Consider the following 25,333-nt stretch of genomic DNA (forward strand, 5'->3'; position numbering starts at 1 on the left):
GTGTGTATTACTTATCCTTTTGTCTACCTAATACAATTATATATATATATATATATCTATATATATATATATATATAACATAAAATAATGGTTTACATTTTATAAATATTTCAGTAGTTTGATTACTGTGAGCAATGAACAATATTATGGGATACATACATACATGGATGGGACAGTGCAGTACAGTCCTATGATTCTCAAACGTATGTGTCCCTCATTGCCAGTTTGGACTAACCAGCAAAATGACCGTGTGGGTGTCCACAATTGTCTTTAGTTTAAGAGGCCAAAAGCAGAATAAGCTGGAATGTGTCCACAGAAGATAATGGGGTGTAAAATCACAAGAAACAACCATGAATGTTTTTTTTCTAGTGTTGCCTGACACAAAATGTGTATTACATTTTTGGAAACGCTCAATGGTTTGTCACTGTGTGATTGGTATTAGGACTGACCCAAATCACCATGTACTGACTTGTTTTCAATGTTTTATTCCTACAGTGGAGGCAGGAGGATGTACTCATCTTGGACAAGTTTACGCCGACAGGGATGTCTGGAAACCAGAGCCATGTCAAATCTGCGTTTGTGACTCTGGATCCATTCTGTGTGATGAAATCCTGTGTGATGACACCGACCCAGAGTGCGAAAACCCTGAGATTCCATTTGGAGAGTGCTGTCCAATATGTCCATCACCTCCAAGTGTAAGTATTATTTCAAGAGGACTACTACAAGAAACGGGAAAACCCCGACCTTCTACAACTGCTTGTTGACTGACTGCCATGCCGATTCCTTGTATTTAACATTTTCCAAAGTCACTGACCTGAGATCAGGAATTCTAAATTGATTCTGCCTTTAATTGTTGCACAATTGTTTCAGATCAGTGACTCAGAAAGAAAGAAAACAGAGAAATCCAGGCAATTAGTATTTTTAGAGCATCAATAGCAACCTTCACATTTTCTTTTGTATTATCCAGGTACATAAATAATAGAAGTGCCTCCACTGTTTGTTCCATCAGCTGATTCAAACTCTCCCTTCCTTTTCTAAAGATGTGCGTCCTAACGTCCTGTAAACTATATGCAAACTTTGAGTCAACGGCTTTATCTCTAATCATGCTTCTGGCTAGTGAGTTATGCGGGGTTCATTGTCATGTACATGTCATGGGATGCAGACCAGTACGCTGGATTTATGTACAGTAATAAATATTTTCTTCTTTTAGTGATCATTAAATACGAAGTACTGCAGAAAGCATTAACATACCATGTGCTAGCAGTAAAATAGAAATCTGCTCCAAACTAAACAATGCTTCCCATAGTTTAGTGAAGTGTCCTTACTTGTAAATCTAAACTTCTCAAGACCCCTTTCTCCATGCTTGGAATAAATATTCATGTCCAGCAATACATATTCATATGAAAGCCACTAACTGTATGATCTACTGTACTGTACTTTGCAGTAATCCCCCAATATATTCCTCTAGTTTGCTGTAAATAACATTTACTATTGTAGTGTCTAAATAGCTTAGGAAGTTCTTTATATACATTTATGAATGTAAAATGAAAAAAAGAAAAAAAAAGAGTTCAGTAAGAATACCCTAATGAGCACCAAAACCTATTGTCATTGGGCCTTATTTAATAAAGCTTTCCAAGGAGGGAGAGGATACACTTCCATCAGTTAGGCTGGGTGATCCAGCAACCCTGGAATGTATTTTCAATTTGTTAGCAAATGTTTTCAATCCTGGACCAGATCCATTCCAGGTTTGCTGGAGCACCCAGCTTCACTGATGAAAGTGTATCCTCTCCAGCCTTGGAGAGCTTTAATAAATCAGGCACATTGCAACAAACCATCATGGTAATACTACAGCTGATTCTAGTACACTGAGATTCTGGGTCAAGTATGAAGCATAGGCAGTCGCCAATATACAATTTACAACCAGCACATGAAATACACCTCCTAAATTTCTTACTGGTCATGGCAGAAAGGAAGAGAAGAACGCCAGGGTATTTTTAGTGCGGCAATGTATTGAACAAAATCAAGTCTGCATATAGCTGCAGCGTTCAGCAGAGGCGCTGTGCGTGTGAGCACCAAGAAGGAGCGCCTCTGCTAAACGCTGCAGCTCACAGGTCACCAGTTCCAGATTTTCAGATAAAATGTGGTGTCATTATTTTTGCACCCGTTTTTCACGAGACATCTCTCCTACCATGATTAGCCTGATTATTGTACAAACGCTCTCCACCAAGTGCCCTGAAGAAGCCCAGAGAGGCAAACGCGTCAAGATATGAGACGTTCATTTGTTAATATTTTCTTACAAATTGATTGTCTAGTGTATTGGTCCATCCCCTCACATCGTGCAGCGGGAGAGACTAACATCACTTGATATGTTGAAACTAACTATATGCACACTTGATTTTGTTCAATACATTGTACTAAAAATACCCTGGCTTTTTTTCTCTTCCTTTCTTCCATAACTATCCTTACATATCAGAGTAGGCAACCCAACTTACAATAGAGATATTGGGTTAGCACTTACCTCCTGATTTCTTACTGGTCATGTGTCACTAGTCTGGATACATCACCTTCATAAGTCCGAAGTGTGGTTAAAGAGAGGCAAAAAGAGGTTGTAGCTGTTGACTTTTATTAATACTCTGAATTTAAATCTGCATATCAGTGACTACTTACTTTGCTAGAGATACAGGTTGTGGGGAACACAGGAGTGCATTTATAACTGCTAATGTAGTGGACTATATTGCTACGACTGCATGTTGGGGAATAGAGAGGTTCCATTCATCCACCCTGAAATTTACCCCTAACTTAACCTTTCTGCAACAATTGATTGTCTAAAATATAATTGAAACCTCTAGCCTTTAACACAGGAGTCATCAAACCTTTTTGCCACTAGTTCATTTCAGGGGTGGGCAGAGTACACTAGGCCGGACTCTCTTTCGAGTCCTGCCCAAATGGCTCTGCCTTCCACCAGGAACGCACCCTGAAGGGAATTCCCTCTCCTCCGCAATGCATACGGCGGAAAGAGAATGTTCCCTATTTACCCTGGCCGGCGTTAACACTTCCGCTGCCGGGGGAAATAGGGAACATTGCGGAGGAGAGGGAATTCCCTTCAGGGAGCCACAGCAAGACAGGGCTCAAGAGCTACACGCGGCTCCGGCAGCTCCAGCGGCTCCGGTAGTTTGTTCCAGCCTAATCCCGGCCAGCGAACCCGTGGCAAACTACCGGCTAGGCTGTATAGCCTGCAATCATGACAGCTATGTGCCAACAAGTGGTGACCAATTTTTTTTTTTTATTGAGCATTAAACATTTAAGAATGAATATGTAAAACCGAAGATTTGTTAAGACCGATCTTAAGAAGTTTAAAATAAAAATTGTTTTTTATTGTTATGGTTTATTGTCCAATCATGTGCATGTGATATAAGTGAACAGGGGTTTAGTTTTCAGATGATTGGATGAATAAAGTAAAAATTTACACAATGTATTATGTTTGGATTGTCAACTCATTTAAAAATGATTTAGCTTCATTTGTAGCTGGTATCTTCATATTTGCATGCTGGTAATTTCAGTAGGTGAATGATACATGTCAATTAATTAGAATAATGAAAATCTGGTTATTATAGGACAATCCATTTCTTACAAATAGTCACGGGAGATAAGCAGAGCATGGAAGCTACACTATCTTGTCTCTTATCAATACCTTATAGCTCCTTAATAAAACATATGAACAACAGTATATAGATTTAGAGATAAGCTTGCTTCATACATGTATTTATATTGTGCTCTATATTGTGCTTTATATGTATTTATGTAATATTTCTACAAATATATATATATTTTTTTTTTAATTTTGTTTAAAATTTTATTCACCAACAGCCTACCCCAAGTGCAGGTGGAAATGGAAAGACAGGACAAAAAGGACAAAAAGGCGACAATGTAAGTTATTATTTTAACCAACAATTTAAATAAACAAAATGTCTCTGTAAATTGGAAATTTTCTCAGTTGTCAGCCTCAGCTGTGTTCACAATGGGACTGGACCATTTCTGATGATTTTTGATGATAAAGTAAACCTAGAGTACAGATAAAAGACTCTTTACTATTAAGCTAATCTTTGAATTACAAATCCATACAGATAGTCCCCAGTTTACATACGTGATAGGTACTGTAGGTTTGTTCTTAAGTTGAATTTGTATGTAAGATAGAACAGGTACATTATTTTAATGAATGCAATTAGGACTGATGTTTGGCCCAACATATTATTAGGCTGCGTGGTGTCAGTTACTGTAAAAAATCAATAACAAACAAAGCAAAAAAACTTTATGGAGCCTAGGCATTCAATAACTTCTGATGCAGGATGTTCTTTGATATGCAAAAAGAAACTGCAGAGTTTGTCTTGGTCATTAAAGAGTTACAAAATGTTGCATAACAGCTCAGCTCTTAAGATCACCCACAACCTCAGCTGTGTCTAGCAAAACACTTCTTCTGCAAGTCATACAAACTGTCCCCTTCAAGCCTCTGTCCTACACACAAGCGTATCTAGGAGTCGTCCGTATGTCGGATGCCCTTAACTCAGGCACTACCTGTATTTCATTTGCAATGGGTTTACTAAAAAGACACCGCAGGAAATGCTTCTTCCTTTATTGCTCTCACAATACCTTGTAATGATCCCTCTGCTTTGGGTGTCACTGCTTTGGGTAAAAAGAATGTAAAATTTTATCCCTGACTATTATAAATAAGAAAAAAATGCACACAACTACAATTCATACCCTGTCATTTGAAAATGTGCATGATCAAATTTAGATATATTTCTGAACAGGTACATGTGTCTATTAATAACATATGATATATCAATTGTATTATTTTTTTTATTTTTTTGCAAAATCCAACATATATGAATTTGTGATAAAGTAGGATTTAATATCAGGAAATTAGAAAGAGTATAAAGAGTAGGCTTTTTAAGGCAAATAGTCTTGATAACAATGAGGTAGTTCTAAAACAAATGTATTAAAATAATATACAAAAAATACACAAAGAAAATTAGTAAAGATAATACTGGTATCTCATAAATACAAAAGAAAAGGTTTGCTGAGATATATTTCTAAAGCTGAGCATGCCTGATTACACCATGAATTAGTTTATATGAATAAAGACAATGATGTATGATCATAACAAAGATGCAATTCGATTTCTTTTATCCAACGCGTTTCACCCACTGGGGGCTTCCTCAAGGTTTGTTTGAGAAATCAAGGTACTACAATAAACATATGATACAAAAAGAAATAAGTGAATAACATAATTCCAATAAAGATAAATTTACCTATTTTCAAAGCATATACATGAGTTTTAAAATGAACTTGAATTCTCGGTATTTGAAGCAATGTAACGATAACAAAGGACTATAAAATATTAACAAATATAGCCTGTCAAAAATCAGGCCTGGCAGACAACATTCATCCCTTTAGTGAATCAGCCTCTTTTTCTAGTAGAGGATTTATTATCAGCAATAAAGGGTAATTGATGAGTTCACCTTTACACATTTTGCCTTTTTTTATCTCTTTGAAGACCCTGGAAGTACAGAAAAATACCTGTTGCTCTATCAAAAAGTGTGTTCAGCTACTAATTTCCTGTTTTGGGTTGACAGCTTGAAATTGTGTCAGCCTTGCCCAGAAATACATCAAACACTCCTCTCTTAGGGTCTGATTTATTAAAGCTCCCTAAGACTGGAGAAGATACATTTTCATCAGTAAAGCTTGGCAATCCAGCAAACCTGGAATGGACTTCTACAAAGTGATTTGCTATTTGTTAGCAAATGTTTTTAGTTATGGAACAGATCTATTCCAGGTTTATTGGATCACCCAGCTTCACTGATGAAAGTGTATCCTCTCCAGAGCTCCAAGTGTATCCTTGGAGAGCTTTAATAAATCAAGTCCTTAGTCCCCAAAACATAGGGGAAGATGTATTTTAGTCTATGATAACATTTTGGGGACTGATATGACTTGTTGAGATAACACGGAGTGTAATCAGGGAACAATACAGCTCTGAAATTCTGACTTGATCAACAGGTATTCAAAATGATCAATATTGTATATTTAAGAGGCCATAGGGACCAAAGTTTATTATTGGGGTTGAAACAAACAGGATTTAAAAACACACAACAAATTGGCCAATACAATATTTTAAATATGATATCCACAAAGGTTTATAACATTTATTCTAAATTTATGGAAAATTGTTTCTGCTGATTCCTAATTTGAGAAAATCAATTAGGAATCACTGTGATATTAGCCAATGTTATGTTTATTACAATGTGAAGATGCACAAACAGACGAACATACAAATAGTATCACAAATACCAAATCTACTACTCTCGCATTTTCTTGTATGAAATACATTATCTCTCTTTTTGTTATTAGGGCACTCCTGGCATTCCTGGCAGAAATGGTGAGAACGGCAGACCCGGTGTACCTGGACCTCCAGGTCCTCCTGGCCCTCCAGGAGTTTGTGAAGGCTGCGCATCCATGGGTGAGGGAGGACAGCCGGTATGTAGACTCTACTTTTATTTTCACATTTATTATTTCTTTGGTTCTAATATATTTTATAGTAAGATTTTCATTAAATTTTAGTAAAAGTAAGGGTTAATGGATTTAGATTACTGTTAGTAAAATAATTCCATTAATGTATATGAAACAGCATCTGAAGATAAATCTAAAGTACAATTATATCTTCTACTTTATATAAATTTATGTCAATTTCTAGGAAGGATATCTAGGATACAATACAACATAAAAACATCACTGATTGGTAATACAAAAAAAGTTTTGTATTACAATCTATCTTTGGGAATTGGTTAAACCCCTGTCATTGGGGAGATTTATCTTCACTTTCGTCACAAAGAAAAATTAGAAAATCTCTCCAAATCTAGAGAAATCTACACTTTCACCAGAATAAGTGTCCCCAGTGAAAGATTTCCCTCCAGTCCTTCTCTGGGGCAACTCATAATTTAATATATAAAAAGAACACAACAGAGGTTCTAACCATTCCTCATTCTACCCACCCACTCCATTTAGAAACTTTAACTAATACAATTCTTGGTTCTAGAATACTTTGAAAATGATATTGTTGGAAGAAAGATAGCATCACTTGAAATTCCTTATTCCTGACATACTGTCTGAGTTTCACTTAAGTGGAGCCCAGCACTTTCACATGGCAAATGGAATATCATGTAGTCTCATTAAATTACAATTCAGATAATGAATTATTCTCTGTTTCTGTGCACTTCAAAGGAAGAAGCTGTCAGATTTAGAGAAGATAAATCTGCTAGTTTAAGATTAAAAGAATAAAGGGTGTCCATACTCAGACCAACTTTCTAAGTATTACATTCAGCTTAAAGATAACATACATTAATCAGAAAAGAATGGGGATAGGGGAGAACATACAGACAACTTGTTAGAAGAACATTACATTTCTAGTGCAGAGAAGCAATATGGGTGCTGTATTAGCACCCTTGACATACACATTTATGACTATCCATACCAGAGAGGAACTAATGGGTAATACTTGGGAAATGAAGGGCTGGGGTAATCACATGCTTAGGATATCGTTTGATGAGCACTGGGGGCACTGTATTTTGGGTTTAACTTTTAGGCTCTGCTGAACTCCCTAAAGCAGTGGTCGCCAACCTTTTATACATCATGGACTAATAATTTCACAGACTCCGGACCAGGCATGCGTGGGGAACCGGGTGTTACTCAAGGAGAAGAAACTTCCCCCAGAGTGACGTCATGGTGCCAGAACCTGCCCACTCCCCCATCACAGGTCTGAGCCTGCAATGTGAGAGTGGATGGGTTGTGCCCTGAGCCTGCGATCAGTACAGGAGACATGGTCCACGGCGCTGGCCGGTGCTCCTCCTGATCCTTCTCCTGACCCCACTAGGGGGCGCACCGGCCATACCGCTGCCCTAAAGTATATTGTTTTCAGATTGTATTCCAGAAATAACAGGATCCAAGAAAGCAATGTTCTGTAGCCTGGACTTCTAAATAATTTATATTTACTAGTGAATTTATGTAGTGTATATTACAACATCATACTTCGTTTTTTCCATTCTGGCAAAGGACTGATGCTGAAGTCAAACCTGCAGTTAGTTTGGAATAATGTGTATTTGTTCATTTTTGAACGGTTCCATGTGTTAAATTCTTCTATTTGGAATGTGCCCGCACAGATTTTGTATATTTTTGGTAATAACTGACAAACAGTATAGTTCTCTGATTTAAAGGAACCAACATTCATAGCTGTCCATTTGACCTAATCAATTAAAAAAAATGGTTAAAACATTAAAATGTCTCTTGCATTCTAACATTTTAAATGTTCATACATAAAGAAGCTTTTTGTCCTCTTGCTTTATCCAAATGCCAGGCCATTCTAAAACTTTACACCCACTCCCACCCCAATACCTTTAATTAGCCCATCATTGTAATGGGCTAATGGCCAATAGGGGAAAGGGAGGACACGTTTTACCACTACCAGAGAGTGCCACCAACCAGAATGGCCTAGCATTTGGGTGGAGATGGGGGCACTAAAGGCTGACCATAGGTATGTGGTGGTACCTTATAACGTGTATATCAGATATCTTTGTGACAAAGCTATTTTAAGCAATTATTATCTATCTTGTACTGGACTGACTTCAACAAAATAAATACTACTATTTCATTTTAGGATTTAAATTATTTTATTGAAAAGCTTTTTATTATGAGTTTAATAATAAAATGTGCTGGATATATAATAAGTACAACTGTATTCATTACATAACGTATTCATAGTCATGACTTCTATTCATACTATAAATATCCATGCAAACATTGTACAGTTATATATTACAAATGATTGCATTTACAATCTCTTATGCTATCATTGCAAGAAAAAGTCCAAAACAAGAAGGGGATCCTGTAAGCAAAATAATTCTGTATTTTAACCAATAATTCTTTTTCAATACTCTTTTTTACAGAACTACAGTCCTCAATATGACTCCAAATCTGGATATGATTTCAAATCTGGCGCAGGTCACATGGGGGGTCAAATAATGCCCGTAAGATTCTAGTCTTCATTTTATCCCACATAACTTTCCTTTTTTGAAACATTTATTAATGGTGGATTTTAACAGATTGTGGATCACAGAACTAAATGCTTAAACTTGTTAAAGGAATAAAGCAGATGATACAGAAAACCTGTATACCCATCAAATACCCAGACAGGTTCAGGGTGATTGTTCCAATTTCTGCCAAGGTTGATTGAAATGAGCACAGCCCCACTGTGCCCATATCAATTTGCTAAAAAGTCTGAATGCATCCAGATTGCAGGAAATGCCTATGGATATGGATTTTCATTGCTGTTTGCTTTTAGAAATGGGCACAGCAAAAACTTTCATTCAATGTGACGGGTTAATGTATTCAAAGTGAAAAGGTATTCATGGACCAGGCAATATGTTTACCAAAATCAATTGATTATTGCCACACTTCTTTCCAAAACGTTATCCAAGAAAATTATTAAAATGTTAAGGCCAGTTATTGAAAAGGTCCAAACAAATTGTATCCCACTAAATCATTTTTCATGTAAGAGGGGATCATTTTCATTGTACCAATGGGCTAAATGTGCTGCCAGACCAGCAAAATATCAATAGCTGCAACCAGACAAGTTGAACTCCAGGCAGGCAGCCAAACAGACTTGAAATTCATATATGTGAATTATCTGAGCTGCCAATTGATTTGTATTTCCGCTACATCAAACCACCCCCTCCCCCCTATCAATCCTCCGTCCTGCACATGAACGAGCACGGAAGCCCCGTTCGTATCTAGGAGTCGTCCGTATGTCGGATGTCCTTAACTCGGGGACTATCTGTACTATATGAACCTAATTATATCAACTTAATATTTAATTTTTTTTTAACTGGAGTTCAGCTGTCAGAAAAATGAAATAACTGATCTAAACATTTAACCTGTCTGGGTGTAGCAAACATCACTTTGTTGGAAAAGTAAATTGACTGCATTACAAATCCTGGCTTTGTGATTATTTCATTGTTTATTGCCATGTCTTAGCTTAACCATGGTGACTAATTTTAACATAATTTCATCATGAATTAAAGCATGGAGAAAATAACTAAAGTCTACTAATATTTATTAAACATTTTTCTAAATATCAGATGGAAGCACCATTTTATGTATATAAATATGCCAACAAAAGCAATTTATTCCCAAACAGTTTGCCAAACATAAGTATTTATTATGAATATTACTTTACATTCTTCTAGATCATCTGTTCACGAACATATATAGTGCTTAGAAAGGGAGTATTTTTTATGAATAATTATTTTCAATACAGGAAAGGTTATTCATCATTATCTCAAGGTGATCCTATCATTGTTCTCTTTAGTAGACACCCCACTGTTATCCCCTACTTGAAACTACCCTTATTTTAAGTAGTGATGGATATTTTAAACTGACACAAATGGTTGCAATTGTTTAATAAGAATAATAATACACATTTACTATATAAATATATCATGGTCATATCAAACAGGCAGATGTATATAATAAAGAGATCTCTTCATTAGATTGGGGTAATAGAAACCCCCAATGATTTAACCAACAAGTAAATAAGAGCAAATATAATGCTAGTGTTACTTTTATTACTATTCTTATTCATTGTTCTTTTGTTCAGCCATTTATTCAGATAATGTAGTTACTTAACATACCAACATTTTGTTTCATAATATACATTTATATACTAAAAGATAAACAATAAATAAATGTTCTTGCATGAAACATTTACCTCTATATTAATGAGTTATTTTATTCAGTTCTAATACATGTATAGGTTGTTTACTGTTAAGTTAGTATTAACTCTTCTTTATTAGACATATGTATATGCTGCATGATCATTTAACCAGTGCTTTTCATTCTAGTAATGATGACATTCATTCCTACTAATTCAAACTCATCTAATCCACAGTCTGGAGGAGGTGTTTTTCCTAACATATCATACAACATAACATGATTCATTATGTGTTACTGATTAACATTCCATTACAGCATTTATTATTTGACTGCAGACTAAGTTAGCAGGATTTGAAAGAAGAATCTGGTGACATATTTTGGATCCTCCACGCTCTTCTTGATTATTATTACAATCATAGTTCTACATCATTTTGAAGTTTAGCATTTGTTGTTATACATTCTTTTCATTTTGCCAATTGCTTGACATTCTACAGTAATTCTTGAGTAATAAAAATATATATTATTTAAATTATATAATATATATATATATATATATAATATATTTAAATTATATAATATATAAATAGTATATATTACTATTATTATATAATATATAAATATAAATAATATTTTTATTATATAGTTATATTAGGTATATGGAAAAATGGACAAAGAGGTTGAGATACTTGGTGGATATGACAATATTTGAGTAGGATATAATGAAATAACGCTCGTTAAACAGACAAGTATAGTTGAAACCTGAAAGATCAAATCATTCACTGTTTTTGGTAACTTAGCAGTAAATTCTCGCTTCTGTAGTACTTTTTCCGCTGTCCAGTGTTGAATCCTCCATCATTGAAATACCGTACAAATTTGGTAGGAAAACTGATTAAAGACTGGAAACACATATGTTGATCTTGCCAATGGAGTATTCTATTGAGTTAAAATCAACTGGTTCAACTTCCCGAAAGTTTAAATACAGATTTATCATTTTAAACTGTTTAGACATCCCTGGTTTTATCTCAAAAGTCAGATTTAATCTACTAAGTAAATATGAACAGCAGACATTGGACTTGCTTACCATGAGAAACATGCCTACATTAGGCAATTGCTGCTCTACATGCTATAAAAAGACATAGAGAAGTGTAACTTGCTTCTCACCCGAGTAATTTATTGGACTTACTGCTTCAAAGGAGGGCATTTATCTGCAGACATTAAAAGGATTAAGCTGAGGACTGGCAAAGAATTTTTATAAGACTGTAGGAATAAATAATGTACGTCCTTCTGGTGAGTTTTCGCAGTGCTAATTTACCAGTGACATCTGGTAATGGATGATGTTTGCAAAAAGCATTTATGAAAGTACAAATAACATGCAAAAAGCATTAATATTTACATCCCTCATCAAATAAAGACATGGTTCAGTTTATTTCCAAATACCTTTGTTATTTTTCCAACTAAATGGATGGAAGATAATTCTTCCAAAACTCTTCAAACTCTATATTTGAATAAAAAGTGCATGATGGTACCAGGTTCCTACATGAAGGCATTGTAAAGCAAAAAATGCAAAAAATAAAATTTTATTGTAGCTTTTTGGTTTTTACTGACACAGAAAAGTGTTAGAGCTCACTTAGGGGCTGCGCACAGTTCTACACACAGCGCCCGGCTTTATACTGTCTGGGCAATGAATGGCAAACCCAGCCCGTAATACCTGGATAGAACTCCTGGAACATTTTACTATCCTGTCACTACTCCACCATATGTTCTCCTGCAAAGAAAGACTTGTACATCAACCTATAGCCTCAACCCAACAACCTTTTTCTCTCCTTTTTTCTTGAGCATTTTTGTTTATCACCTTCTATCAACCTTCTATCACAATCTTAATGGGTCCCCTGAAGAAGCCTATCGGCGAAACCCGTCGGGTATAAGACATTTTTCTTACAATAACCATTCAGGCATTTATTGTCTAGTTGACAAGCCTTACCCTTTTTTCGCAAGGGAATTACCTTAGTTGTGTTTTCTCACCGTGTTAATATTTGATTGATGAATATTTACTTTACATAAATACAATACCTGTATATATATTATATATTAAAACAAAATAAAACTGAACAAGCATAAATGAACTACTGTGGAATGTCAAGCAATGCAGGAGACTAGTTTGAAAGCTTTAATTGAGGCCTAATGGCCATAAATAACATAGTAATTTAATGTGCCCCTTCTCCCCTTTTGTTATATAGGGTCATCCTGGACCTCCTGGCCCACCTGGACCAAGTGGCCCTGCTGGACAGCCTGTAAGTATAATGACTGTTTTATTATAAAAATGTATAGATTGCACTGTATATAATGTTGGTTTAGTAGTTTACTGTTCCTTTTTTAAAATATTTATTTGTTATTCAATATGTGAATATAGTAAAAAAAATAACAAACGAATAAACAAAGAAATAATAAGACTAACATTAAAATAGAATGTTTAGAAAGCAGGCAGTGCAGATTTCTCACACAGAGAAATCCATCTATTAGCAAATGGTAAAAAAAAGTAAAAGTTTTAGTAAGAATTTCAAATATTGAGTTGCCAGGTATACAAACATTTTAATTTTGCCTTACAAGTACACATCATGACCAGGGCCATTTTCTTCAATTGTCAATTTTGGAGAAATTGTAATTGATAAAAATTCTCTAATATCATATATTTGATAAAAAAATACTATTTTTTATTTTTAACACTCGTTTTATCAACTCACATAACAAAAAAAATCAATCAGGAGACATTTAGATTAGTTTAGATTACATGAAGATCAATACCCAGTCTAATAGTCATTAAATTGATCCGGTAATGAAAATCTACTGTACATTTACACAACAAACAGGCTCTAGAAACAAGGAATTTAGTTAAGAACATGTCCATAGAAATTAATGACATATATTTGCACTAAATTGTCAATTTGTTTTAGGGACCTCATGGATATCAAGGACCCCCTGGTGAATCTGGACAGCCAGGACCACCTGTAAGTATTTTAAACATGACAAACAGTGAGATTTTCTCATCTTTTATATCATTGTTCCTGTATATGTGACTTTCAATGTGGCTGCAAGTGTCAATAATAATAAACCAAATGCCTGACACAATGGGCTATCATTGGGTATTTACCTACATGGGCTAATGCACACAACTGATGGCATTACTTGTAGGCCCAAACCAGGCTGGCAGCAGAAGGGGGTTTGCTTACCTAATAGCTGATGATTAATTGGACTCCAAAGGACCATATGGTTTATAATAAATATTACCAAGATGTCAGGCAGGTTTTTAGGCCAACATGTCCCCCCAATGACAAGCAATTCCTGAGATATTACAAAGTGATATCTGCACCCGGAATGCACAAGTAATTATCATACAATGTCCATGTAAAATTGTTTTTAATTTTGTTAACCACCATTTTTTGGGGGGGGTAAATTTTTCTAACTAATCGTCATTAACTTCACCTCACTGCTCCTGGGTCCATAGTGATTAAAACTTAGTACCCAGGACGGGTTAAACCCGCAGTCAATTGGGAGCAGTTCACTGGTAGTCCAACCAGACGATTACAGATCACTAACAGAAGTTACCGGAATGATGTAAAGCCATGGCAGTATTGTTGGCTTCCTGTTTGTATCTCAAAGTTTATTTTTTAGTTTTGCCTGGCATGTGTCATTCCATTTCACAATGATACCCTAGCCACAGAACTAAGATTCATTATTTTGCACTTTCACTTCTTTGTATTTACTATAATTTATTTCTGTAATTGTAGGGACCTGCAGGCCCTGCTGGACTTTCAGGCCCTCCTGGTCAACCAGGAAAAGACGTGAGTAAATTTTTCATCTCTTTAAGCAGTGTATCTCTAATGGTGTTATCTGCAAGTAATTAAACATTATTGTTCTATGTTTTTGATATTTTACACACACATATAGGAAAACATGATAATTTAAACATCTGGAACCTCTCATAGGATATTCAATTACTCTAATACTGTAAAAGAGAGATACTGCAATGACAGGTCCTCTGTCATCTCCATAGGCAGGATCCCTAATAATATAAATCATTATATCTGAGTAAATTTTAAGCATTTATCATTGGTGAGATGCTCCTAAATTCTTGGTAATAATTGTATTACAGTAAATATTCAGCACAAGAAAAGAGACTTAACATAGGAAATATATACAGACTGACCTACCCTGAGTCTCTGGCTGTACAGCTGATTCTCCGTTTTTAGGAATATCTATAAATTCTTCACATAGGAATTTATTGTTAAACAGACCAGTTAGATTGTGTGACAGGTTCACTGCTTGAGCCATAAATCCCTCTATCAACTTCTGTAAAGTTGCACTAAAACTGAATAAAACCTGACTCTGACCACTTCTTAATTATGCTCTGCCCCATCGTATAATAAATAAAGTAGATTTGTCTCAGAGCCTCCAAAACCTTTCCAGGAATTTGAATGCAATGTCACTGATACAGTGTTAACCTATTGCAAGGACTTTTCTAAGTTAGAAGCAGCAAAGTTTGCTTCTGTGTCATTAATTTGTTTAATAATTGTCCCCCACAAGTCAATGACCCAGGGCTAGCTTGCAGCAAGTAAAGCCATCTGCATATGTAGGGTCATTGGCTTAGAATACAGTGAAAGCAGATCATCAGTATGACAACCAGGAATTCAGGACTTTCAGAAGTTACCAGTATTAATTTTGTCAAATTCATGGTTCCTGGTTAAAAGATAAAAACCTGTGGCATGGATTTTAAAAATGTATGTAGAAAAGTTTATGTAATAAAATCTGAAAAGTTTTTTTCTTAAGGAAGAGAATGTTTCTATCTATAAGCACACACATTTTGGAGAAGTTGTCATGAAATAAAAAGTCCACTAGATGGCAGTGTTGGCAAAGCTATTAGACCAGGCTGGAACGTGGTACAGACTGTATGTGTTGGTTCACACTTTAGAGTAAAGTTCAAGCAATTATGTTATTATTAATATTATTATTAGTAGTAATAATAATCATAATAATAAACCGGATTTTTGTAGTGCCAACATATTTTGCAGTGCTGTACATTAAATAGGGGTTGCAAATGACAGACGGTGACACAGGAGGAGAGGACCCTGTCCCAAAGAGCTTACAATCTAGGATAAAAGATTGACAATAAATAGTTTTATGAAGCTTTGAAAACAATTTTTAGAAATATATAAAAAATATATATATACATATATATATACATATACGTATATACATATACATATATACATTTTTATAATTATTTTTATATATCAATAATGTATTAAATTTTATAGAAAACGAAGGTACTATTATTCTCAAAAAGTCATAAAGTTATAAAAAAGTTATCGGTTACTTTTAAATTTCACTGTACTATAATTACCCTAAAGTGGCAATCAGAAAAGAACTTTCACTTACAGTAAATGGAGTAACTGATCAGCTTTCTTGCCACCCATAGACATACACTATGGACGATGATCACTAGAATTGTACCCATACCCATATAAGATCACATTAGATAAAAAACTAAATCAAATTGTATCCTATGGCTTTCACCACTTTTAAATAAGCTATGGCTAACTGGCAATCATAAATAGTTGATAAGGCTTATTGCCACTTCATAAATCGGCAATCTTTCAATAATAAAAATAGTGATCTTTCAGCTGTTAGCTTTTTTAGTTTTCTATGGGGTAATCATTTTGCCTTTTTATTAATGTTTGGGTATCATGTCTTTCCAGCCATTCATTTAATAATAAACAGTAAACAATTAAATACAGTGCATACTCCCTCGCTCCCCTATCTATTACATCGGTTTACATACTCATGCCACTGAAAGGATTACTGGGCATGCTGTTTGATGCTCTGCTGGGCACCTGAAATGTTCGGTGACTAGTATGGAACTATGCCAAGCCTAGTGAGATGTTCACTTGGTTGGCAGGCGTTGCAGAATCCAAATGACTTTTATCGCATTTGTGTGAACAAGATTATTATTATTATTATTATTATTATTATTATTAATAAACAGGATTTATATAGCGCCAACATATTACACATCGCTGTACATTAAATAGGGGTTGCAAATGACAGACAGTAACACAGGAGGAGGAGAGGACCCTGCTCCGAAGAGCTTACAATCTAGAATCTTACACATTCCTTATTTTCTCTATTGTATTAAGTCTCATTGTTGGCATCTCTATAAGAGTAGGTATAGTACAATATGCAAATATTCTGGGCTCCCAGCAGCTAAAATCATGTGTTGGGGAACCAGAAAAAGATCATAAAAACCTTTAGATAACACTTCTCACACATCACCAACAAACCCCCTATACTTTCAAAACTTTTCTTCTGTTTGTTAGCTATCCCTCTTGATTTGTAACCATTGGTATCCCAAATTATGGGATTCCTGCTCTAACTATCTCATAAATCTGTATATAAATGATTGTTTTTTATATTTTAGGGTGAATCAGGCCGACCAGGCAGACCCGGAGAACGTGGAGTGGCTGGCGCTCCTGTAAGTGATTATATGTGTATGGATTGTCGTTATTCTATAGCAGAAGCTGAACCAAGTACTCTTATAATGTATAGCTAGAAGAATGATAACTTCTGTTTTACAGGGCAACAGAGGACCACCTGGCATGGCTGGTTTCCCTGGTATGAAAGGCCACAGAGTAAGTGTATACAATAAACACATCATGCAGATACATTTATTGGGATCTTTTAGTAATAGTGGAGTGGTCTGCTACAAGGAGCATTAATCATTTTCTAATTCCACAGGGCATTGATGGAAGAGATGGCGCAAAGGGAGACACTGGTGCTCCTGGACTCAGGGTAAGTACATTTTTATTAAGGATTGTTAAAAGTGGATACAGATAATTTGTTTTAGGAAAACTCTTGAAATACCTTTCAGGTCTTCAGGGAACCCCCGCTATAACTAATAAATCCACAGCTCACAGTATATTAGTATGGGAAGAATGTCTCTTACATTGCTGGCAAGTGGGAAGAATGTCAGATAGCCCAAAAGACCATTGGTGCCAGTAGTAACTGACCTGAGAGGTTTTGATTATTTAGTGGCTCAAGGAACCCCTAACAACCTCTAGAGGAACCCTGGATGAGAAACGCTATAATGGAGTATTCTGATGCCCCCATATTCCCTTTCATTAGAGATATCCCTTAGTTTGTTTCCATTATATATATCTCATTTATGTAACATACACACAGTGAGCTGTTCAGTTGTGCATTGTATTTCCCTTATATTCTATACACATATCTTTGTTCCATTCCCATATACAATATACATGGTTATTATCTGGACTATCCCTTATTGAAAGAATTGAATATCAAAAACCTTTAATACAATAACAGTTTATTATCTGTTTAAATAAAATGTAGATACCCACTATACAATTCTTCACTGTAAGGTCTGTGAAAATATGGAATAGCCTCAGGAATTAGTTTCAGGAACTCCTATGGATTGCTTTAGGAAAAAGCTGGATAATTTCTAAAAGCACAGAATATAACTGGGTATTAAGGCTTTAAAATAAATATTACAGAGACCATTGATCCACGGAACATCCGATTGCCTCATGGAATCAGGAAGGAATTTTTTTCCCCTGTTGGAGCAAATTGTACCAGGGGTTTTTTTTTGCCTTCCTCTAGATCACCTGACCATAGGGATTTTGTTATTATAATCCCCACTGGTTGAACTTGATGGACTTATGTCTTTTTACTACTATGTAAACTATGTACAAGAGTTTGGCTTTAAGTAAACCTTTGCCAAGTTCATGCACACTAATGGGCATATTTATGAATCCATCTGACATTCACCAAACAATCAATACCGATGAATTATACAGGGTATTGTGTTTAAATATCATTGATTGTTTTACCACCAGTCAATATTTAGTGAAAGTCACATTTCCTGCTTTAAAAAATGTGAACAATAAAATCACTTTAAATTAAGCCCTCACTAAATTCTTTTACTTTAAACATTGTGAAAAATGTTTAAGGTTCACAAAAGAGACACAGAAATCTTAGCTGTTTTCTATGGCAATCAGAAGCTTAGATGTCTGCCAGCCATCTAATGTGGACCCATATGAGATGTTTACAAGCTATTAGTAAATCACCAGAAACAGACCTCAAATTATTTATTGTGATCTTTGGTTTGGAAGCAAATTACTTTACAATTCTAGTAGTTACAGAGATAGATGATATTTCTTGCCCCTTTAATGCTTTTTTTTAAAGTGCATTAGTGCACTTTACAGCTGGCTTCCCAGCAACACACAATAAAGCATGGTACTAAGGGTACTGGGGCCAATACTTTAGAATGGCACATAAACATTAATGGTCCTATAGTACAGGGCACCACAACACACGTGGCATTCATTATGTTGCATTAAGTAGCTGAAATTGCTGGTGCATTTTTTTCATGCTTTAAGTTTTATTGACAGTCTATTCAAAATTAATTGGGCTCCCTTAACTTGCCTAAGGTACATTTTAATAAAGGATATATTATTTAAAGCAGTAAGACAAGACAAAATAAGTTAATTTTTGCTCATAATATTGTACAGAATTTTATATACATGATACTGAAAAAAGTTTTTGATTGTATTTTTTATTATTTTTTTTTAGGGAGAACCTGGTGCTCCTGGTGACAATGGATTACCTGGCAGTGCAGTAAGTCATTTTTGTCTTTGTATTGAATAAATATTGAAGACTTTAAATCACTAGAAATGTAGCCTTAGCATACACTTAGCCACTTTGCATACATGTAGCATTTGTTTATTTTTGTTGCATGTGAATAGCGTGTGAAAATGTTCACCATTCTTGCCATACAGCATATTGGCTACTGGCTACACACCTGAATGAAAAACTGTCCGGCTATGCCAAATATATAAAGTTCCGTTTTCAGATAGCAAAGTAAAGACTAAAATATCACTCTATATATATGAGAATATTATTTATCTGTTTTTTATATAATTTTACACCTAATATAATACATCACCATAACAATATATGTGTTTATTAGCAGAATAATATTAATAAAAGATGTATTTAATGAATGTTTTGTTTCTTTCTAGGGTCCAAGAGGTCAGCCTGGTGAAAGAGGTCGTCCTGGATCACCTGGAACAGCTGTAAGTTTCCTTTTTTATGATCCATTGTAGCCATTATTTAAACTTATTACTTGTTATTAAACTATTCATTTGAAATAATGATAATACATTTTTCTAATGAATAGAGAATGCCTTTGCTTCTTTTTGATTGAGAGAGTATTTGGATAATAGTACTAGTAGAAGGTTTATATCGGATCTTCATGTTTGCAATAACCATGGGAGGCTGTAATATTCTCTTCCATAATTTCTTATACACCATTGACAATGGGGGGATGGAGACAGACAGCATTATAACACTTTGGTATATTTGATGAAGGTTAAGTTAACAAGATTTCCTCTCCTGGTAAATGAGGCCACTAGAACAGGAAGAGGAAACTATAATACCAATTATTCCATGGCAGAGGATCAGACCCTGCTTTACTACATCTATGTAATTACATATTTATCTAGAGTTTTAAAGTTATTTATTGTTTTTTGAGCAGTTGTGTATCTTTTTCTTAGCTTAATATATACAGAAATTGCTCGTTTTCTAAAACGTTAATATTAGAAAGCTCTCACTTGTTATCATCAGTTACAAATGTAAATGCAAGAAAATCCACATACCTCTATGTAATACTTTGCAAACAACACATCTTGCAAAAAGAACTTATAGTAACTAGTAAACTATAAGAAATGAAACTTTTTTTCTCCTATATTATATTCAGCCTCAAATAGTTATTCACATATCTACTACTTACCTGGAAAGTTCTTCCTCATTCAGCCCATTGGAATGGAAATGACATACATTTAAACTTGTCTAGGTGTTTGTAACACATCCACTATTATGTCCATTTATTAAATAGGTAATAGAAATTATATTTTAATGATTTTTATGGGTACATATAAAGGAAGAAAATAATATTGTTCCAAAGAATTTCAGTATCTCAATACAGAAATCATTTAGGACATATGTCAGTTAAAAAATCTAGCTAGAACATTTTAAAATAATTTTCGTTACTGGCCTTTTCACACACATAATAATTCATATAACATAATATTAAAAAAGATTAAATAGTAAAAAAGAAAATTAAAAAAACTACTTAATTTGTTATTAATAATAAAAATAATAATAATATTTAACCCAATTTACACTTTAGTGGAGGGGGTGGAATTTAAAGTTCTGCTGTTGGGGATCAAGGAGAATAGACCAATGCTATATGCAACCTCAGCTCAATTTTCAAATGAACAACTTGTGTTACTTGTCTGCAAAGATTTCTCAAAGACAGATAGATTGTCCAAAGTGCATTGATTAGCATATTACAGATGTGACAAGTGTACAGGTGAGAGAATTATAGTAGTCAGGATTTTAGTGAACAAATTGCAGACTCAGCATGCAAGCTCATAAGAAATATTAGGTATGGAGTTTGTAGGCAGGTAACAGTAATAAATCATTTATATGGGTTTATCATTATGAGTAACACAAAGACTTCCTTTCTGCAGTGCAACAGAAATTTAAATATTAATATACCTTTCTTGTGTATTTCAGGGTGCTCGTGGTAATGATGGCGCTCCTGGATCTTCCGGTCAACCTGTAAGATTTTTTACATGTTCATTGTTTTATTTTTTACTGTATTGCTATATATTATAATATTGCTTATTATTACAATAAGGTATTTAAATGGATAATCATCTTTTTTCATTGCAGGGTCCTCCCGGCCCCCCTGGTAATGCCGGTTTTCCTGGTGGACCAGGCCCCAAGGTAACTGTGACCTATAATCTAAGGGACAATGGTAAAAAAACAGATTTAGTATATATTTATATATATATTAAATAAACAGCTTCTTTGACATGAGCAAAATGTGAAAAAAGCTAATCAATGACATGACTTGTTTTTACAGTCAACTGTGTTTTTACTTCTACATCTATGTCTTACATCTACATCTACATACATCTACAGACAGTTTTATGTTTACTATGTGCAGTAATACCAAATTACACAACAAGGCTTTCTATTTCCAAAAGCGATATATTTGTGTGATATATTTACAAAAGCTTAAATGGAAAACCCAAAGGTTGCATGACAACAGAAATGCATTTAGCGGTTTACCTGGAGAATATGGGTCTGATTTTTAAAATCTCTCCAAGACTGGAGAAGATAGACTATCATGGGAAAACTTGGACAATCTAGCAAACCTAGAATGGATCTGATCCAGAGATGGATAACGGTTCTTTTTACAATATTTTTTTTCACATGGGTGATCTCGAAGCTGGCAATTTGTCAGGATCGCTAAGAGATGATGATCTCTATGACACCAGACCTTAGCTAGTACTGCCACCAATATGTCTCTCTTTTCCTGCCTTGACACTAGTGAGCAAGATTCCACAGTCTTCAGGGCAAGTAAGAAAGCAATTCCAAAGAGGTCACAAGTTTCTTCTGCACGTCTCTGCCTCTGACGATGTGTTGCTAGCCACAGAGTTGCCATTCCAACATTTCCTTAAGAATCGGAACCATCAGATTTTTGTTACTGCTTATGTAACTGTTTAGGTTTTTATCTTAACATACAGTAGCAAAACCTTTTGATGCAGTAGAATCAGGAACAGTGTGAGTCTGTTTAAAGTTATAGCCTCTGTGCACTCTTACCAGAAAGAATATGGCTGAGGTTGGGCTTTAAAGCATAGAGTCAGACCTTCTATTTAGCAATCTTAAATGAGAAGTGTATTAATACAAAATACTTGTTCAGGCTAAGGTGAGACTAGAATACCCATGTAAAGGGGTTTGTCATTTTAACCAAGTTATTATGCTCACTCAGTGAAGGTCACCGAATCCATTTTTAGTGATGGCAGGAAATTAAGACTAAATTTACTAAGTTCCAAAAAAGAAACTTATTCGGTTTAATGGTAAAAATTTTTGTAAGCAGTTTTAAGTAGCAAATAAAAAACTCACTCACCTTTGCAGGGTTTTCCCAAGTTTAGTCCCGAGTTGTCCTGAAATCCTCCTTTGTCCCTGCCTGGAAGAAGCGCCGGGCACCACCATGTTCTGTCTTCTTCCTACATTAACTTATCTCGCACTGCTCAGGCTGGGTCTTTAACAAAACAAGGAGGTAGTTTTTACTTTATATTAAAGGGTTGTCTACCCTTTTATGTAAGGTAAGAAATTTAGTTTAGGTCATCTTTACCTGCTAATGGGAACTAACAATACTGGATTTCCAGTGATGAAACATTTAGTTACTTATTTGAATATGGGCTGTTCTGCTTTATATAGTAATTTTTTTATTTAACATTGTTTATTTATAACTAGTGATTACCTTTATATCATCCTGCAGGGTGAAAATGGAGCTCCTGGTTCTCGTGGTTCTGATGGTGCTCCAGGAACTAGAGGTGAACCCGGTCCCCAAGGTCCATCTGGTCTAACTGGCCCTTCTGTAAGGAATTCTTAAAAAAATATATATTTATATAACTTGTTGTTCTTCAATAAAATTAAAATGTAATTTATTTTTTCTTTTTAGGGTCCTCCTGGCAGAGATGGAAATCCTGGCGGTAAAGGTGAAATCGTAAGTGTCATTTGCCTGTTATTCCCATAGTTTAAAAAATACTGTACTCCTCACATTTGAGACCATACCTCTCATATAACATATCATAATTGTTTTTTTAATTATCTATAATCTGTAGGTTTATTTATCACAACATTGAAAAAATATTAATATAAGTTTTTACTAACTTTTAGGTATTTATTATTTAATTATTCTTGATTTTGAAGAATGCATTGTTATTGGATATTCTTTAAAAATCTCGAAATATTGGAGCAAAAAAAAAAAAAAACTGGAATCGGGCTTGGACTTGATTGGATTGAAATGATAAACAGTTTTCCTGTGCTAATTAAACATTGTATTCCCAATATAAATCACCCCTAATGATGGCAAAAACTATTGTTTAGCCATAAACAAATATATGTACAGTGTGCAACTGCTCACGTTGCACCAATATGGTAGTGTAAACTGGCCCTAAAGGTGAATAGTAGAGCAGAAAAACTCTCTCATAGTTTTGTATATACAATATAAATGGCATGTCTATACAAATATAATTTATCAACTGATTAATCAACTTTTATCAATTTAAAGGGTCCTGCCGGAATTCCCGGTGCTCCTGGTTTAGCTGGTGCTCGTGGTCCCCCTGGTCCCCCTGGCACTAATGGCGCTCCTGGCTTAAGAGGTCCTAGTGTAAGTATTGGTAATATTGAATACATTATCAGACAAATTACTGTATTTTGTTCATTTTTTTTAGAAATTTTTAGTTTCTATTTGTTTTAGTTTCTTGTTTTGTATTAGCTTTCAGAAAGCTTTTTGGTATTCTAAAATTATACTTTTGTTGTACATACTTATTTAATTACTTAATTACTTAAGTTACATAAATAGTACAATTACTGACTACTTCAACACACCACTGTCAATCATCTATTGTAACCTATGGAACATCCAAAATATAGAAGGAACTAGACACATAAGTTAGCCTACCACAAAAAATCACTTTTTTTTATAATATCTTACTAAGCTGATATTACCATCATTAATACTTTTTGTGGATACCTGAAAATATGGGTAGAAAGACAGCAAATGATCATTAACAATCGTTTCTAGAAACAGAATATAGTTTTGTTACCAAACAACAAAATAAAGTTAGCCTACATGAACATTTTTAAAAACAAATGTAAACATTCCTACTGTGTTTATATGCGTTTTTTTTTTGTAGTAAGTGCTTATAAACGTGGGAAAACGTGGGAAAACCCCCCATTGAAATCAATGGTTTACCAGTGTTAACCCCGCATTTTAATTTTTTAAACTTTGCAAGCAACATTATAGATAAAGCTCATATACGTGCCTCAATGAAAAATCCTGGTGTAGATTAGCCCATTGGAATGCTTGGGAATTCAAACATGGGCTTTAAAAGCCTTAGGTTAAATGCTGGGGGAAACGTCCATGTAGACTAAGCCTAAAGTGTATGTATAACCAAAACTTTTTTCCTTGTATGGTAATTTTGTAGGAAAGGTTTGCAATCTTACAACAATTTTTATGTTGTACAGGTCCTTAATAGTTAGAATTATCTTCCTTTTTTCAGACAACCATTGTCTTAACACAAAAGTTGATGAGAAATCCAAAATTTTACATGTCAACAGATCACAATATAGAGGAATTTTTTTTTAGTGGGGACAACTGTTTGGATGGCAACTGTCAAAGAAAATCTTACAAAGCCTTTTTTTTTGACAATTCTAACAGTATGCAAAGTAAATTTAGAAGATTTTTATTTCCTTCTAAAGCTGGAGTTGCATTTTAAATACATATTTGTTTGTGTACACGTTGTTTGATGTGTATAGAAGCATTCACCTGTCTGTTCATTGATTTAGGGTGAAAATGGCAAAGACGGTGGAAAAGGAGAGCCTGGTCAAAGAGGAGAACGTGTAAGTATTATTCTGTATC

At 34.7% G+C, this 25,333-nt stretch overlaps 1 protein-coding gene across 2 annotated transcripts in view; it reads left to right on the plus strand.

The window, feature by feature from the left end:
• The window catches only part of COL3A1 (collagen type III alpha 1 chain), a 57,011-nt gene that overhangs the window by 11,626 nt on the left and 20,052 nt on the right, over positions 1-25,333 (plus strand). The window contains exons 2-19 of one of the 2 annotated variants that reach the window (XM_072418796.1): positions 496-695; positions 3,868-3,927; positions 6,406-6,531; positions 8,994-9,074; positions 12,996-13,049; positions 13,710-13,763; positions 14,544-14,597; positions 17,231-17,284; positions 17,388-17,441; positions 17,548-17,601; positions 19,402-19,446; positions 19,851-19,904; positions 21,409-21,453; positions 21,568-21,621; positions 23,186-23,284; positions 23,369-23,413; positions 23,981-24,079; positions 25,261-25,314. In XM_072418796.1, the coding sequence (XP_072274897.1) occupies positions 496-695; positions 3,868-3,927; positions 6,406-6,531; positions 8,994-9,074; positions 12,996-13,049; positions 13,710-13,763; positions 14,544-14,597; positions 17,231-17,284; positions 17,388-17,441; positions 17,548-17,601; positions 19,402-19,446; positions 19,851-19,904; positions 21,409-21,453; positions 21,568-21,621; positions 23,186-23,284; positions 23,369-23,413; positions 23,981-24,079; positions 25,261-25,314 (1,286 nt within the window). The remainder of the gene's footprint in view (positions 1-495; positions 696-3,867; positions 3,928-6,405; positions 6,532-8,993; positions 9,075-12,995; positions 13,050-13,709; positions 13,764-14,543; positions 14,598-17,230; positions 17,285-17,387; positions 17,442-17,547; positions 17,602-19,401; positions 19,447-19,850; positions 19,905-21,408; positions 21,454-21,567; positions 21,622-23,185; positions 23,285-23,368; positions 23,414-23,980; positions 24,080-25,260; positions 25,315-25,333) is intronic. The other variant, XM_072418797.1, reaches the window with a different exon arrangement.

The sequence above is a fragment of the Pyxicephalus adspersus genome, chromosome 7, assembly GCF_032062135.1.
Source record: "Pyxicephalus adspersus chromosome 7, UCB_Pads_2.0, whole genome shotgun sequence".
Lineage (NCBI taxonomy): Eukaryota > Metazoa > Chordata > Amphibia > Anura > Pyxicephalidae > Pyxicephalus > Pyxicephalus adspersus.